Source organism: Amblyomma maculatum, chromosome 1 (genome assembly GCF_055883805.1).
Source record: "Amblyomma maculatum isolate TAMU_Amacu chromosome 1, ASM5588380v1, whole genome shotgun sequence".
NCBI lineage: Eukaryota > Metazoa > Arthropoda > Arachnida > Ixodida > Ixodidae > Amblyomma > Amblyomma maculatum.
This window is the reverse complement of record NC_139344.1, coordinates 419,381,746-419,399,823: the sequence shown is the minus strand read 5'-3', so window position 1 is coordinate 419,399,823 and position 18,078 is coordinate 419,381,746. Positions and strand designations below refer to the sequence as shown.

At 45.8% G+C, this 18,078-nt stretch overlaps 1 protein-coding gene across 1 annotated transcript in view; it reads left to right on the top strand.

Annotated features, from left to right (window-relative positions):
* Nucleotides 1–8,918: 8,918 nt before the first annotated feature.
* The window catches only part of LOC146209215 (sodium-coupled monocarboxylate transporter 2-like), an 85,011-nt gene continuing 75,851 nt past the window's right edge, over nucleotides 8,919–18,078 (top strand). Inside the window, exons 1-2 of the mRNA XM_084597198.1 lie at nucleotides 8,919–9,118; nucleotides 15,930–17,377. Of these exons, the coding sequence (XP_084453324.1) occupies nucleotides 17,039–17,377 (339 nt within the window). The 5' untranslated portion in view covers nucleotides 8,919–9,118; nucleotides 15,930–17,038. The remainder of the gene's footprint in view (nucleotides 9,119–15,929; nucleotides 17,378–18,078) is intronic.

Genomic DNA, 18,078 nt, shown 5'->3' with positions numbered 1-18,078 from the left:
TTGGGACGTTGAACCCCACAAACCAAACCAACCATCTTTCTCTCCCTGTTCTTTTTACTTTCTTCTCATTTTCTCTTCTGTCCGCACGAGGCAGTGGAGACTGCCCCGCCGGGGTGGTGCAGTGGTAAGAAGCCCGACTACTGTGCCGGAGTGCCCGGGTTCGAACCCGACCTTGGCGGCTGCGTTTCGATGGAGGCGCGGCTGCGTTTCGATGGAGGCGAAACGAAGAGGCGTCCGTGTTGGTTGGTTGGTTGGTTGGTTGGTTGGTTGGTTGGTTGGTTGGTTGGTTGGTTGGTTGGTTGGTTGGTTGGTTGGTTGGTTGGTGTTGGTTGGTTCTCTTCTGAACAATGGACCGGGACGGTGGGGTGAACCGGAGCAGCTGCACGCCGTTGTATTGTGTCCGCGCTCCGAGAGGTGGCGTCCTTAACTCTTCTCAGGTAGGGGGCCTCGATGCCCGCGCCTCCGCTCAGGGTGAGGACAGCTGCGTGGTCTGCTACGGCGGCCGCCATTCTCGCGCCCGCGGCATACAGGTTTCGTTCTCGTGGGGGGAGGTCTGCTCGCTTCTGGCTTGCCGCGGGCGCTTAAAGTAAGAAAAATAAGGAATATTCTGGTGCGCTTTTGTTTTACATGAGAATATAATACTTAATTTTGTTGGAGAGCCTGCCTTGTGCTTTTAAAAACAGGACAAGCAGCCAACGTCAAGGCGTCGACAGTAACAATGAAAGCGGGTATGCAAGATATGCGCCAAATATGTCAGTGAAGCTCTCCTAGAATCTATCGCTAGAGTTCAAAACCTATCTCTTATGCACTGAACCCTTTGGTGCGTGGAAACAGCAACCCGTCCCAACATAAATTTGCGTCGTCAGGTCGCTTACTCGAGTGAAGCGACCATACTCCTAGAGAAGCAGAAGGAAAAAAAATCCTGAAAACGTTTATTTACCGAGGTTTGCGATAGATTCCGATGAAAGGAACCGTTACTAAGCAGAGGATCATGAAATAAAAAGTTTTGAGTCGCTTTTCAGTTAAATCCCGATGACGGTTATGACAAGGCGTATTCTGCATACCACCACGGGCATTGGCAGCCCTGTTGGTGTTATCATTCCTGCGCATGTTTAATGTCGAGAACAAAACGCTTGAAAAATGCCACAATCCACTGCGTGGAGGAGGGGGGGGGGGGGGGGTTGAACATTTATTTTAGATCACATCTCCCTCAATTGAAAGCATTTAATTCTGTTCACTTGTTTTGTAGTTAATTTCAAACTACTAAGTTTATTAGAACTGCTGGAACACATCGGGTGATTTCTGCCCAAGCTTCTTTGGCGTTCTTTATTAAATTTGTAGCTATCAATGTCCCAATACAGGTGACTGCAATGGATGGGTAAGAAAACTGAGCAGACGCGGTCAATGACACAGCGTCTTGGTTTCGCACGTTCTGAAAAAAAAACGATTATCAGCAACGGTAATAAAATATAAGCACTCGCCTGTTCGTCTTGGTATACCTGGATGAAAACAAAAACTGTTACCCAAGCAAACATGAAATCGTTTATCCAGTGGTTATGAAAACACACAATAAAGTTACCAATATTCCTGCTTATGGGAACGCGACCATTATTGCACTTTTTCAAAGTAGACATCTATGTTAAATAGATGACTGTAACTGACGAAACAGTTGTGATTGCATATATACATAGATGCAGAATTCAGGTTTCGAAGCAAAACTTTCGCGGAACTTCATATTCCGGCTTGGTTACGCAAGGCTGACTCCAGCACAAGTTTTGCTTCCGTGGCCACTAGAATGAGGGCTCGGAATTTGGCGAAGATGAATTCGGAGCCTCACTCTGGCATACGCAGCAGTCAACATTTTTCTTATTCGCTCTTTGTGAGCCATGCAAGTCTTCACAAGGGGCTTGTCTATCTGTTCAAGATATGCGATCAAAGAACGAAGTGGCGACTTCATGGTGAAAAATGTGCCGGTACACCATGAATTGACGGAGGTAAAATGCTCTTCATAGTTTTTCAATGTTTTCATTACATCCCTGCTAGGATATACGAGGTTTTGTCCATCCCTGACGTACTCCTTGAGTGCAGTGAGGGAAGCATACTCATCGTCAGGGTTGCCAAGGAGAGCAGCCTTGCACTGCGCACAAGTTATGCATTTTAGAATTCCTTTCAAAATAAAACCGCCAAGGTAAAACAAGATACGGCACTCGGTTGACGTGAGCTCTTCAATGAACAGGATTTCCGAATCATTGATTTCATCGATTTCGTTTTCTGTACCTTCCTTCTTGGCGTGTGCAAGCAGATCGACAAGGTATTCCCGGTCGTCAAGCTCGTAACTTGTCGACCTAGGAGTGTGAAGAAAGTGGCTGACGCTGATGAGTCGAAGTGCGCACTTCAAGTCGTACGCAGTGGGCACTGGCTTCATGAGCCGCACCACAGAAAAAAGGTTTTCTAGGCAGTCTTGCAACAGCCTGCTCGTGAGAAAGAATTCATACCCTTCACTGCCAAGAAGCACATCTTGAAGGCGAAGGACAGCCGTTGTTGCAATTAGGACCCCTGCTTGCGATGGCTTCCACTGAGATCCAGTGCCCATTTTGAGTTCTCTGATCGTGTCTATTGCCATACGCAGTGTGTCTAAGGCGGCATGATATTTAGTCATGTTTCTGCGGCTTAGCGCCATGGTGGGATGACGCGCTGACATAAGGGCGTACCACCTAGAAACGAGGTCCATAAACCACGCTGTTGTTTCGGCCTCTGGCTCAATCACTCCTTCTTTTATTAGGAACCGAATAGCTGGCGGGGCTTCGCGGAAGAGCTGGACAGCGACTCCAACTTTCATCTTGGTGAAGTGTCCGCCACTAATGTGGTTTTCTGATAAATTTGGTGCTACCTTAAGTTCATTGGCAGCATCATAATCCAAGACGGCCTGTACATGCTCTAGTTTCACCTTCGAGGAAGGCAATCCGTTCTCGCTTACTGTATCATCACTCAGTGTGAAAACTTTAGAGCTTAGAAGCTGTCCTTTCAGGTTCTTAAGGACATGTGCTGGGTCAGAGATGAAAAAAAGTTCCTTCCCATCTAGGGTTGGGTGGGGTATTGAGCACGAAGTTGTTGAATGGCGGTGACTCGAAAAGCCAAATTCTCTCCACATAGCGCGGTTTGCTGCACCCACGTCACAGGTGACTACCCGTACTCTTAGAGAAATCTGGCTGCATATCTGAACTATTTCCAGGACATATGTCTTGAGTACAGAGCCGTCCACGTGCCTACCAGTAAATTCATAGGCTATCACTTGCTTCCATCTTTGGTTTACCCCACCTAGCATAAAGACCAAAGCATGGTTGGCTGCCTCTTCAGGCTTCGAGGGCAAGGTCGTTCCTCCCAAAAGCACGTCTTCTCCACGGTCGAGTTCAAATCCGGGTGCTATCTCCATTTCATCTAGAAAGAGAACGCAGTCTTTTTCCACATCCTCCAATCCCTCTGCTTTGGACCTCATTACGTCGATCACTTCATGCAGGATACCTGGCAGAAACTTCAGGATCTCAATTCTTCTTGCTAACGTTCTGCTTGATGGGAGAGGGTAGCCAATCTTTCTGAGCGTTTCATACCCAGTGGTTCCACACGCAAATTTAATTTTTAGGCCTTGCTTTACTGTTTGCGCTGACCATGAATTGCCACGATTGTTGTTCCGAGAAAGGGCACGAATTTGGTCTTCATTTAAAAACTTCGTATTTCGTGAGAAATTAGCTGCCTCTTTCTGCAGCTTACGATTCTGCTTCTGTAGTTTTTTTACAGTGTTCTTAGATTCTCTGTGGTGTTGTTTCAGCTTATTATTGGCTGCTGTGAGATCTGCTATCTTCTTCCAAAGCTCTGCTGCCCCAGAATCAAAGGGTTGGGTCGCACGAGCCACTGCAGTTTCTTGAGGCCGTACATCCGTGGTGGTCGAAGTAAATTGCTCACTAGCATTGCTTTTTTCTGTAGCCACCAATGTCCCATTTATCACTCCGTCTGACGATGAATCTGCTGGAGGATCTTCTTGCGTATTTAAGGGAAGGACGTTTGTCACTTCTGGTGAAGAACCTTGTGCGGCAGCGTCATCACTAAATAATGCAGGCATGTGCACACTTCGGTCCCTCGGTGGTCTTCGCTCTTTAGGAAGTTCTGGAAGCATATAAATAAGGAAAAATAGCACATTACATATTTAAAATAGTGGTCCTTTTGCAAAACTCCGAAGTAAGCTTTTCTGCATTGCAAAGGACTCTTCACCATGGCGGCCCATCCTAAACGTCAGGTGCAGCTGTTTTTCACCCTCCTTCAAAAAAAAGGAGTGGCTAGGCAAAACTGGTTCTAATCCCTTTATCCCGACAGCGTATCGTGTGAAGGAAAGGAACGCCGCATTGTTCAGACTATATATGTTTGCAGCATTCTGCATTTTTCTGACTCCAAAGCTGGTTTGGCGGCCAAGGTGAAGGAATTTTGCTGTGCCAAGAAGCTGACCTCCAAAGTTTTGAAAAGGGTCCATAGAAGACGCGGCAGAAAATTTAACACGTATGCAAATCAACCACTTCATCACGTAAAATTTTCAAATGTAGACGACGAGGCGATAAGCAACATGGTAGCAAACACCAAGGTTAGGAGGTATCTGACCTTTGAATGGGAACACCGTTGGGACAGCATTGGGCTTGAGTTTTTTCCAACCGTCCGCGCGGTTTTGTTCGAAGCTCTTGTCTTCGAAATGAGCCTGCAGATGAATGTGTTATTGGAATTAGCCCCACATTGCCTGCTCGAGAATGAAAACAACAGCACGCAAGACAACAGCGTAGTCCAAATATATCAGTCGAATCAATCGAATGAGCTCCTTAATCTGCACATAACAACATATACTGTTTATCTCATTCACTGAATTAGTGCGGTGTCGTTGGGCGAAGCATAGGGCTAACAGGCAGCGCAAGCTACCCAACGCAGCATACGTGTCAAAAACTCAAAAAATCGTAAGTAAATGAATTCATGTTGGCTCCTAGACGACCCAGATGCAGAGTAATTGCCACAGCTTATGTGCCCTCGCTTGTGGTCGTGCTCTGTGCCTTGATTCGTGCCGGCCGCGGTTCTCTGACAAGCGCCTCGTAAAGGCAATTATTTTTTAATGAACAGAAGCGGCGAAAGCACGTTTGGTACGCATTCACGAGCTTAAACATTGTGTCATGCAATTTCGGATGCAAACAGACAAGCAGCAGACAATGACCGGTTCGGCGCGGAAGCGTGCCTTTTTATTTACGCCGAGCAAGACGAATAGTTCGAAAATGACATCTGACCAATACAAATCTTGTACTACACTTAGCTGGCTAAACGCAAAAGCGGTAAATCGCAACAAAAACAGCACTGAACCAACATGCGGCACTTACACTACAGACACATGAGGAGCTCGTCGGTTGCCACTTGTCACGCTTGATCCGGACCAGCCACAGAAGCCTTCTTTTCGGGTCTCTGGGAAAATGAAACATCCTCCAACCATTTCTCGCATGGTTGGAGCATTGAGGAACACAACATCCAGGCATTGCACGGCGATGAAAGCCGCGCGAACGCAGGCACTTAGCAGTGACGCCCGCACGACAGCAGAGCGGCGAGGTCGGCGCGGGCAATACAATGGCGGAGGGAGCGCGCGAAAACAGTTTGAGGCGGCGTCGAGTGGTTCAAAGGGTGACCTCACCCTAAGCGGGGGCGCGCGCATCGAGGCACCCTATTCTCAGGTAGGGTGCCTCGATGCCCGCGCGCGCATCGAGGCACCCTATTCTCAGGGAAGCAGTTGTGGATTCAAAGAAGATGCTGCACGTGTCGCTCGATGGTCATTAAGGCGCATTGGCTTGGGCCGGGTTGGGGTTATCCGGGGCTCCAGTTTCACGCCAGAGACCCTGTCCAGAAGCTGTGTGCCCTATCGCGTGGCCGCGCCGTTGCAGGAAGATTTACTGCTTGTGACTGGAATCGTCTGAACAATGGACCGAGAAGGTGAAGCAAAGAGGAGCAGCTGCATGCCGTCATATTGTGGCTACCCTAGGGAGATGGCTTCCTTAATTAGTTTCAATGAGGTGGCTATGGATTCCGAGAAGCTGCTGCACGTGTCCTTCGATGGTCTTAAGACCTGTTGGCTTGAACCAGGGTTCGTGCTGGTGGAGATGTGTGCCATATCGCCTGACCGACGCCATTACAGCAAGATGTACGACTTATGGTTGTAACCAGCGGTGACACCGCCGCTTCGTAGAGGACAACAGGGGTTGCCTAGCTTTTCTACAGTGCTATACACTCTTCCCCGGTCAAGTGAGCGGAAGTGTGTGTGTGTGTGTGTTGGAGGGGGGGGGGGGGGGCATCGTGCGTGATGTACTGATAGGAGAGTTGGGTAGAGCCAAAAAGCTGGGTAGAGCCAAAAGAAGCGGCACAGCGCCAATTAGACGGGTGAGAAGCTGTGGATTCCGCAGCTATAGGGATCTTGGACTGAATGGGAGATTTAAGCAGCCTACGAGAGTTTCGGCTTCTTTCATGTGACTCGCCTGTACTCGCAGTTTATTAGGAGTTAAGTCGCTCCCTTCAACGTGCTTACACGTTTACATATATGTTGTAAATATGTAAAATAAACTTTCAGTTTACTCTTCTGAAAGACTACTTTCTTCGCCTGCCTTCCTCAACGCCTTGCGGTGATGTCCTAGGCCCCGATCTTCCGATCATATCACTGGTATCTAGTGCGGTTAGCCTGTTCATTAGCCATATGCAGTTAAGGACAGGCACAGAGAGAAAACAGTGTTCATATTGGCTAATTATACCTTAGTTTAAGCAACTGGCGAGGAATTCACATAAGCACAACACGCTTGGGTAAAGGATATATCCAAAGATACTTTATCTCACCGAATAGGGCTATTAGAAAAGCGAAAGGACGCAGGGACGGTGGAGAGAAAGGCAGACAGATGAGGGCGAGAAATTTCGTGGGTTGATGTGCTGGAACAAACGATGTCAGACGATTTGGCCTTGGATAGGACTATTTGAAAATTGCCGTGGTGAAGCAAATATCTGTCACTGGACAACACAGGACAAATCTTAATTTGGGGTTTTCAGCGCTGACTGTACATGATTGGAGCCGGTGCACAACAAATATAAACAAGCACCTTGTGCAAATCGCATGATAAGGTCACGCGACTAGGGTAATTTGCATTATTTTTACAGGTGAGTGGAAACACATGCTTTTTGAACCGCTGTCAACATGTGCTGAGCGCTCACGATACCTGTTGCGCCAACCCACCAACATGCGCTGTCAACAAACGCTTCAGGCAGCAGCACGGAGACTCGTGTTAGCGGGTCTTTCGAATACCTGTGGGTGAAATCTGTGGCATGTAACCTGGATTTCGCTCTGGTGTTACAAAAAGCTACCGCCAACCTTACGAAAGGGAATCAGACACGTCCTGCATATATTTCTGTGGAGTCAGTGGAAACACCAAGGTCCTTAATGCAATTTCCAGAGTAAATAGTATTATTGCACCGGAATCATCCTTTTTTCTTCAGAGTGAAGGACAAATGTTATTAGAATTAACTAAAAGTCATTGTATCGAGAAACATGCGGCAGAATGACTTGAATATTCACAGAAATCAGCATATACCGCAGATATCATATAATCTTTCCGAAGTTGTTCCGAATAAAAATTGCCATAAGCTTTCAGGTAATGATGAGACATCATTTTTCAAGAAACAATTGGCAGGTGTCGTCTCTTTTACACAATCACAGTGCGAAAACATGGGAAGCAGACGTTTCACCTTTACATGCGGCAGGAGCTGGGAGCCCTCGAGTCAACTCACGGAAGTTTAACCGTGGCCTCCGTGATCAGCTCCAGTGCAACGTTGCGCATGATCGTGGAGGCCAAAGGCTGTGGCCAATTCGGGATCCACCGCGCTGAATGGAGGATGTTTAATCCTATTACAAAGATCGAAAGCCTCCGCCGGGTTGCTTCAGTGATTAAGAAGCTCTGCTTGTCTCGGCTACTAAGCACGATTGCCAGGTTCGAGCCCATCCGATTCGAATTCACTCCGACACCTTCGCTCCGTTGCAAAAGCACCGGCAGAAACAAACAAGAACGATCGGAGAAGACTCTTAGTTGGTGATAACGGGCGTATGAGTCCTTTCACACCGGAGCAGTAAATATGGAGTTCCGTAACCATATTTGTGCCTTGCTGCCTGTTTACTAGCGAAGAAGGAGAGAATGACAGCAGACTGGCGATACTGTACGATATCAGGACACACTGAGTGGAGTGAAGGGGTTTCCCAGATCTCTCATACAAAAGCGTTTCCCTACTTCGAATGGCAAGTCAAGCACGGGTTATCCCTACGGTGTGAGGCGCCTGTGGAAGCAAAAAACGGAACGAGAAATTTCATTTCGAAGCATTGCAGAGATAACCCTTGTGTTGTAATGCACTGTCCCTTTCTGTCTACACCTGAGCCACAGACTGTACTGCGTGCCTGCGGGAGCGAAGTACAATTGGCAGGCAACAAGCAGAGAACAAGGTTTCGTCTGCGCCTCCTTGCAAACCACCCTGTGCCTACTCGCACCTTCCTTGCATCCGCGTCTTGACTGGGCTTGCGCAAAGCACAAGTGACCGCGAGGCTGGCCGCTATCAACTGTTTATATGGTCCTGAACGACGCGCGAATGACCCGGCGAATCGCGCCTCTTTTGCGTGCTCCCTTTACCGTCCAGCCACGTGATAACTATTCCTCACAAGTGAACACACGCAACACCTGTACCTCGCACGTCCCTCACCGACCGCGCACACCGACGCCCTCGCTTACCCCCCTCTCTCTCTCTCTCTCTCTCTCTCTCTCTCTCTCTCTCTCTCTCTCTCTCTCTCTATCTCTCTCTCTCCTTGGAGAACAGTGGCTCCTTGTCGTGCCGAGAGGATATGACCAATTCGTGTGCGCATGGAGTCCAGGCGTCAGTCCTGCCGGCGACCTTCGCTCGTCTGGGACCTCCAGACACCACGGCTGCCATCAGCCACGAGGAAGACCCGCTGAAGTTGCCACCCACCAACGGGCAACCCCTGCAGGGCGAGTGAAGCACTACCGTTGGCTTTCTCGTAACATACAAGGTCTGAGCACTTTTGTATTTTGCTTTTTTTTCTTTCCAAAATCAAAAGTGAGCACCTAAAGTTTCTTTTCGGCCTCAAGAACCCCCCCCCCCCCCCCACCCCTCCCTTTGCTCTTTGTCACTTGCCATCTCTTTCATGTGTTAATTTTGAAGAGTACTTCGTACAGAATGCTGTATATCTGGAAAAAAGAATATAACAAAGTAACTCAGACAAGTAAAATGAAAGCACACTCGTCCAATGAAAAATCTTGATCAGTCAAAGTGGCGTAAATGGCAAAGGCACGGGATAAGACCTAGTATTCTATCTATTTAGGTTAAGCGCTTGGTATACATTCTGAAACAAATATTGGTTCTCAGCGCTTGATATTGGTGAAATATCGAAGAATGTAAGATTTTCTCAATGCTCAAGTTTGCTTGGGCAAGTTTTGGGGTACTTTAAATACTGTAGCGAGACAATTTAACTCAACTTTAATAGAGAAAAAGAGTTTGTAAAGAGCCAAATTTGCTCACCGTCTACACCCACACTATGATATTTTGCATCAGTACTTTATTCGCAGCTGCTTTAAATGTCTTCCATTCAATTCAGTACCACCAGTAGAGGCCAGAACTTCCCTTAATGATTCGTTCAATTCTATAACCTACGACATTTTGGAGACAGGCGCGTGTTTATGCATTTCGTGAAATTGTTAAGTATCTAATTCATTTATGCAACGTCTGATTACGACCCTGATGATGATAACTGAGACCTGCTAGCGATGTGTGTCTCGCAAAGTTCGCAGTCATCAGAATTAGTGCACGCGCAGGCTTGAGAACTATCCCTCACCCGTGAGGGCGCGGACCATGCTGTCTCGGCGAACGCACTGCTCTTTTTCAAAGCGGCTTTGCCGAAAGGCTAAAAACAAAAATGTTCCAAATCTATCCGGCTCAATATAAGGCATGAAGTAGCGCATTTGTTTAAATTAAGGCACGGAAAGCTGCAAAACACTTGTTGATAAAACTTAGAGATGACCTCAAACATGAATTTAACTCTTTTTTAATGCGCCATAAAAACTTCAAAGTGTAAAAGAAAAAGCGCCCTTATGGTAATTCCTCAGATTAACCTTCTTTTAAGGAGTTTTTAACTGCACCACTGTTTAAAATTTAGTGAATATCAAGGAAAATTGCGTAAACACAGTGGTATAGACTAAATTTATAAATAAACAAGAGCTAAATTTGATAAGCATAGCCAGTCTACAAATTTAGACTAGAATGTGTTTTGACTAGAATTATATGTTGCACAAAACATCGGAATGCATTTAAAATGACCCTGTGGTCCTGCGTTAAGAATCCATTGTTGCTTGAGCGTCCTCAGCTACAGCTTCTTGTCACAATTGGAAACGGATATCATGGAGCAGGCCAGTTTGATCCCGAAATAAGCCGATATCGGCCTGAGGATCTGGGCAGTGAACAACGTGTATAATAGATTCTATCTACTCTATGGTGCTACAGAACTAACATTCGTTGACATGTCAAAACTGTAAATAAAATCGAGGTGCTACTTCTGGCAGCCGGGTAAAGAATGACGTTACGCGATGACAGATCTCATACCTTTCACATGTTCGCCAAAGAATGCCAGCTTTACCAGTCTTGTGGATAGAGAAACATGAAGACAGCACCTGGCACAAAAATCGTGTAGTGGCTCCTGAAGGCCGTGAACGCGCTAAAACAATTTCTATCTTCACTCCGAAATCAAACAATGACTTCTAAAATAAAATCTGACGTTTCTGTCAACCGAGGTACCCTCCTCTTATGGTAATCCCGATGTTCAGGACTACCTTTTTTTGCTAATTTTGGCCCACATATGCGTCACAAGATATAAAACGTAGATGAACTCTCAATTTAGTCGTAGACGCTAGCCAACTACCATAATGACACTAGCATGGCCGAGGTTGCGGCTAAGTTATCTGAAGCGAAAGCTGTATTCTGCCTTTTTTAAAACGCTTTGCAAAAATGCGAAATATAAAGGTCCTGTAGGCCAATCAGGATCATCTACGCATCAACTGCTGTGTAAAAACTGTGGTATTTATTGCCCTGAGGCAATAAATATCGACTAAAAAAGAATAATCACGCTGTCTGCATCATACTACTCATAAATGCGGCGCAACGAACACAATCACGTGAATAGAAAACATAACACAGGAGCACACTACCAACTGTATTATAAAACTGAACATGCACTTCCTTCTCTTCTACGCCCAAGTACATCTTCTTCACCTACCTGCGACTTCAGTTTCATATTACAGTCGGTAATGTGCGCCTGTGTTGTGTTTTCTATTTACGTGTTTGTGTACGTTGCGCCGCATTTCTGTGTACTATGCAGCACCAACTCGCCCCTAAAGCTGTTATTCTGCATCATACTGATTATCCCGGGTCGTCTATGTATTTCGTACGGCTGCAGGCGACTGGTTAAAGGCTACAAATTACCTGGATTTTAAAATATTTATAGTCGTCATGCTCAAAGCTGACAAACATTAGGTCGTGTTCCTTTCCGACGTGCTATAACGCTATAGTAGTGTGGACGTGACCCCTATAGTTTTACGCTTACCCACTGAACATCTGTCTTTCTAAATCAATAGCCAACAAAATAACATAATTATCGGACCTAAGCCGTAGGCTACCAAAGCCGATGATTTGCATATCAAAAGTGGGACTTATATGTATCGTTTCGAAACTCTTGTCGGCAACATTGGTCTTATCCGCTTGAAATGTCCTGTACAGATGCAAACATAATATGGCCGTCTAAATGCTGCCGATGAGATAGGAAACGTTACAAGCAGCAAATTGGTCATGATAGGCCACTATAACCTCTAGATGCGATTTCGGCTGGGCCATTCACCTTAGGACGAAGAGAGTGGTCGCAACTGTCCTGATCAAGTTATGCTGGGTTTCCTGACGATGCTAACCGCCACGAGCCGTACATTTCTTGTCTTATTCGGGCAATGCACAAGACACCCGAAGGATAGAGCACGGACTGCAAGTGAGGCATGATTGAGGGTCGTATCTATTTATTTCACGGAGAGTCGTTGTGACATCACAAGCCCGAGACAACCATGATGCAACGTCAATCAAGGCTGTCTAGCGCGATCGCCCCAGACGCATCAGTTCGGGGAACACCTATTGCTAAAGAGAAGCGACAGAGTGTCGGGACCGAAGTCACGCGATATAGCGGCGTTCCGATTACTAACAGCCGTCCCCTGTGTAACTGACTGAAGCAAATCGCTTTTGTAAAAAGATATTAGAGAGAGCTTAATACGTCGCTTTTCATTTTCAGCATGATTCTACTGTTTCCGTTTTTGTGGCTTGTGTTTATGTTTAAACAGGAGAAAGACGTTGATTCTGAAAATGCATTTGAAGCTGACATTTTTTTTCCTTGAGCCTCAATTCCACCTTAGTAGTTTATTGTTACATTCCTCACCCACGCACTCGCTGGTCATAGGTTTAAACGTTCACTAATTCGATGTCAAAGAAAAAAGTGGTCACCAGCTAGGTACCCACATAGAGCTTGCAATAACGGTGTTTTGTGGCAATGGGACGTACGCATCTGAACTTTTTTTTAGCTTTTCCAGCTGTTTACAAAATCATAAAGCAGGAATCAGTCGCTACATTAACGTCACGTTGTATTCAACGCCGCTTTAATGCCAAGTAGTTTGCACTCTGATCTTATCAGTCATAATTTTATTGTTAATATGACTCTGCCTAACATAAGCAATAATTACTGCACAGCAAGGTCAGCTTAGTTGACTGCAGGCTCCTTCGATCATGTAAAAAGTAAAGAAGCTCTTAAGGAGAGCACACTGTCTCAAATTTCAAAATAAGCTTGTCCGCTAGCCTTCTGGCGTTTAAAGTGCAATTTTACTCAACAGCTGCACCAACACGCTGTGATAAAATACAAAACAAAAGCACCGTCAGGTATTGAGGTTTCAATTTCATCAACTTCATCAAATTTCATAAACTTAACGATGCTTGTATTGCGAGACGAAACACACAAAATGGGCATATACAGAATCGATACATTTTTCAATACTTTGTGAGCAATATTTAGTCGAATCCGGCTGACTGGACGCTTGAAATTAGTAATGATTCTTTTTTCACCCCTTCATTGCTTCTTTGGTAGAGTCAAAATTATAACACTATTCTTTCAAGATTGATAATCATTCTTGCGGCTTATAACGGGTTTCCTCCCCGATCATTTGCGCAAATGGTTGGTCTCTTAACTTACAAACTGGCAGCGATATCTTTGGCTACGGCAACTTAAACTGACTTCAAATTCAGCTCATTCCGTCATCGCCAGTGTTACAATTTTGGTAATTTGAGCATCACACTCACCTAATTAACTTCTGGCGTGCCGACTGACCGCATCCGCCCTTTGCCCCTCTTGGAACTCCGACATGCCTTCCGGAATCTCTAGACGTAGTGAAACTACAAATGGCCATCGATGGCTGGGTCCCATGCCTGTGAATTCTTATCATTACACATGACTGGAATAGCTGACAGTTCAAAGTGCGAAGGCAACAAATGTTAGGCTACCATCGTCAACATCATTATATCGTGTCTTTGCATCTATGCTCAAAGCTTTGTCATTTGTTCCGTGCAGTCGAAGTCGAATTCAAAGCTAATAAAAAGAATAACATTGAAGCAGCGAAACCAAATTTCGCTTCAATGAGAGTTGATACTAGAACAGTTGAATACGTTTGATGGCCAGAATAAGTTGGTTGGTTTGTGGGGTTTAACGTCCCAAAGCGACTCAGGCTATGAGAGACGCCGTAGTGGAGGACTCCGGAAATTTCGACCACCTGGGGTTCTTTAACGTGCACTGACATCGCACAGCACACGGGCGCCTTGCTTTTCGCCTCCATCGAAAAGCTGCCGCCGAGGCCGGGATTCGATCCCGCGTCCTTGGGAACAGTAGTCGAGCGCCGTAACCACTGCGCCACCCCGGCGGGGTCGATGGCCAGAATAATTTTGCATGAATGTTTGAATCAAAGTAGCCTCTGTGTCCTGCAGAACAAAGAATGTATGGCTTCTGTGCAGGCTTACATTTACCTGGTGCATTTCGTTGGACACAGGTAGTAAACTAGACTTTCGCTAACGAAGTCAGTCGAATCCATGTATCCAGGAACTGAAGTCAAGAAACTTCAGCAACTGGTAATAGACCTCTCGTGTTTTACGTTCTGTTCTGTTTAGCAGCGTATAGGCAAGAGACGTGCTAGCATGGACGTACACCGGTTTAACGGACGCCGACTGGAAGGGGCGATTGTTAGTGGTCGGTGCACAGCAGTTATTAGAATGAACGGGGTGCACGTGTACGCTAGAATTCATCTGCTATCCTAGAAGTCTGTATTGCTGTCTGCAAAACAAGATAGAACGCGCAGTAGAAACAGTTAATCTCCGATGCCCTCTTTTCGAGCAAACTGATACAGTCTGTTTGATTGAATTCTCTTTGTTGTGACTGGTTATCTCAAACCCCATCGGCCTTATCTGTGTCAAGATTTCGACGGTATATAAATCCTTTTGACTAAATAAGTCTCTGTAATTTTTAAATCTCGTAAAACTTTGACCTCCTCGCACATGCCCTCAAGAAGTTGCATAAGAGAAGCATCGAAGACTGTTTTGGTTACTCGTTACTCGCTTGGACATTGCCATGTGTTTACGCTTTTGCAAGTTGGAGAATTATCACGTTGGAGTAAAAGAAAAAAGAAATTTGCACTGCCGTTAAGGTTTATGAGTGTATACACGCAGCATGCTGGAAGGCTCGTGCTTCATATTCCGAATTGACAGCGGGTTAAAGAAGTCATGCTCATCATTCGGAGCATTTTATCACACATTGCTATCCCTAAAAATCTACATAATATTTGAACGAAGATAATTACTTCTGTTGCTCGCTCAGCTCAGTTCAGCCGCTCAGTCGTGTCCGACTCTTCGTGACCCTATGAACCATATCATGCCACGCTTTCCGGTCTCTCACTATCTTCCTAACATCACATAACTTCATCTGCAGCGCCTCGAGGATGCCATCTAACCATCACGTTCAATGCCTAACCCTTGTCCGGTGACCCTCAACCTTTTCTAACATCAAATCTTTCTCCCGCGACTCCTCTCTTCTCATCAGATGACCAAAATAGCTGAGCTTTAACTTTAGAATTTGACCCTCCAATGAGCATTCAGGGTTTATGGTCGACAGCATCGACTGATTTGATCTTCTGGCCGTCCAAGGAAATCTCAAGAGTCTCCGCCAGCCCCACAATTCAAACGCGTCAATTCTTCGTCGGTCAGCCTTCTTCACAGTCCAACTCTCGCATTCATACATCACAACTGGGAATACCATAGCACGAGTTATACGGATCTTGGTTGGCAGTGTAACGTCTCTGCTCTTTACTAGGCGGTCAAGGCTAGCGATGGCTCTCTTTCCCAAAAGCAGGCGTCTCCTAATTTCATGGCTGCAGTCTCCTTCCGTGGTAATTTTGGAGCCCAAGAAGAGAAAATCTGTCACAGCTTCCACTTTTTGTCCCTTGATGCTCCAGGATTCTCCTCGCTACTGCCTTGAAATAAAGGCACGTTCAAGCATGTTGAATTCTCTTTCCGTTGTGCGGTTCTTTGCCACTGCTTTGCCGCGGTTTCATACCTAATGGCGTTCAAGAGAGGCTTTTCATTAATTAAAGTGACAATGTTTTGATATCCATTAAAAAAAGACGGCTGGAAGCTTCAACTAAATTTAGAAATTCTGCTTCCTTTTCACTAATAAAGAATGTTTATTTTTGTGATGGTTTCAGCAGAGCGGATCTTCAGGAGGTGCCCGCCCTTCGGTTACCAGAAGCGCTGAAGACTCGAGGACCATTTTTGTGCGGCTTGAAGGCTTCGGAATGAAAACGGATTAGCCGTTACGATTGTCATATGCAGTTAAAGAAGAAGGTTTGTGCTCTGACTGGGAGTTACGCAGTGGTGGCTTGGTGGGAATGGTAGTTAACCTCTTTTTGCTCCACTGCAAACAAGCAACAGTGAAACTCCCTGCACCTCGTCTGAATCCAAGGCTTCGGATACATGTTTCTTGAAAGACGGAAAGAAGCGACCCCACCGACTAAACTGTAAACGCTCACCAAGTGCGGCCCTCTACGGGCACAAGCAAACACTGACAAGAGGACACGCAGCGAACAATTAACCCTGACAGAGTGCCAAAAACTGTCCGAACGCGCGAGACCGCACTACTCAAGCGGAAGAAAAAATATACGGACTGTACGCCGAACCTGTGCACAGAGCCCAAGAAGATAAGGAAAGACTACAGGGATAAGATCAAATACCTGAATGACCTCACACTAATGCGCACTCGACAAATAACTGAGCGACGAAACTAGTCATCGCCGTAAGCCCACACGCACGATTTCAGTGGCACTTGGTACAAGAGTACAGACAAACTTTTTATAGACATCCTTCGGAGAAACCAGCAAATACAAGAAGTAAAGAGTGATATCGTGGTAGGCAACCAAAAGACTAGGGCAAAAGTTTATTGTATAGCATCGGGACTGTGATAAAATAGCTGAAACAACAGATGAGGAGGCACAGAAATTGAAGAAAAGCTCTATTATTAGCCAGCAACAGCAGCGAACTCGAACCGCTGTTGAGTATATGCTTACCAAGCTTAAGCAAGGAAGCTTTAATTTTACAGGAAACTATTGGTAAAGGCTCAAATTCACGATACACGAGCTCCGATTAGCGCAATATCTACGATCACAGCAATTTTACCAGATCTGCGCGAAAGGACGCGTGGTTGCAAGACGTGAGAAGTCAGAAAAAAGGTTATCCATTCAAGACAAGTAGAGTCTTCTGAGCAGAGGGACACAATAGCGATTGTGGGCTTTTAAAATACGCTCTAGGCACAAATATCAAGATGACGGCCGCTCAGTTCGCAGTGCTAGACTATGTGGTGCTCGTTGGATTTCTCGTGCTGTCGGCTGGCATCGGCGTGTTCTTCGCATGGCGAGACCGGCGGAACAAGTCCAACAAACAGTTTCTGACGGCAAACAAGGAGCTAGGCTGGCTGCCAGTGTCCATGTCGATGATGGCCAGCTTCTTGTCCTCGATTGCTATTCTGGGGCTTCCCTCAGAAGTTTTTGTGCGTGGCGCGACCATCTGGACAGGTGCCATATCATCCAGCCTGGCCGTTCTCGTTGCCGCCTTTGTCTTCTTGCCCATGTACTACAAGATGGACATCACGAGCATCAACGAGGTACGTAGCTATACAGTTGACCAAGTCTAAATATATTTAAGTGTAACGCTAATAAAAAGGGAAGAGTAGCTATGAAAAGGAGGAGAGAAACTCAGGAAGATTACGAATATTTGCTGAAAAATGATGAGGGATATTCTACCCGAAAAACTGCCCACTGTTTATGAGCAATGCCTCATGTCCTCGACGCTACCAGAACCTTGAAAAAACGCTGACGTTATCTGAATATATAAGAAAGGAGACATTAAGGATGAAAAAAATTACAGGCCGATCATTCTATTATCCGATACGTACAAGGTAATCCCTAATATAATCATGGCGATCTTGGACTACGGTCGACAAAGGGATCACGCCCTCTTCAGTAAAGCATATATTCTACATCAGATCACATACTTACTATCACCAAGGTGGCAGAAAAGCATTCGGAATATAACCAACCCATATAACGGTGTGTGCACACGTCGGTCTGCATTCTTTCATAATAAAATAATTCCTCAGATTGTAGCACGAAATAATACATCCCGAGAAAAAGAATCACCTACGCCTGTCTCTGGAATACTTCGCACTCCGAAAGCCCCCATGAACGACAGTCTATAGAAAATGGCATGGTACGTTGACGCGAACGAACCACATTAGTACATGGCAGGTAGAAACAAGCACGTGGTTATTCTTTCATTTCGCTTGACATTTTTTTACCAGCAGGT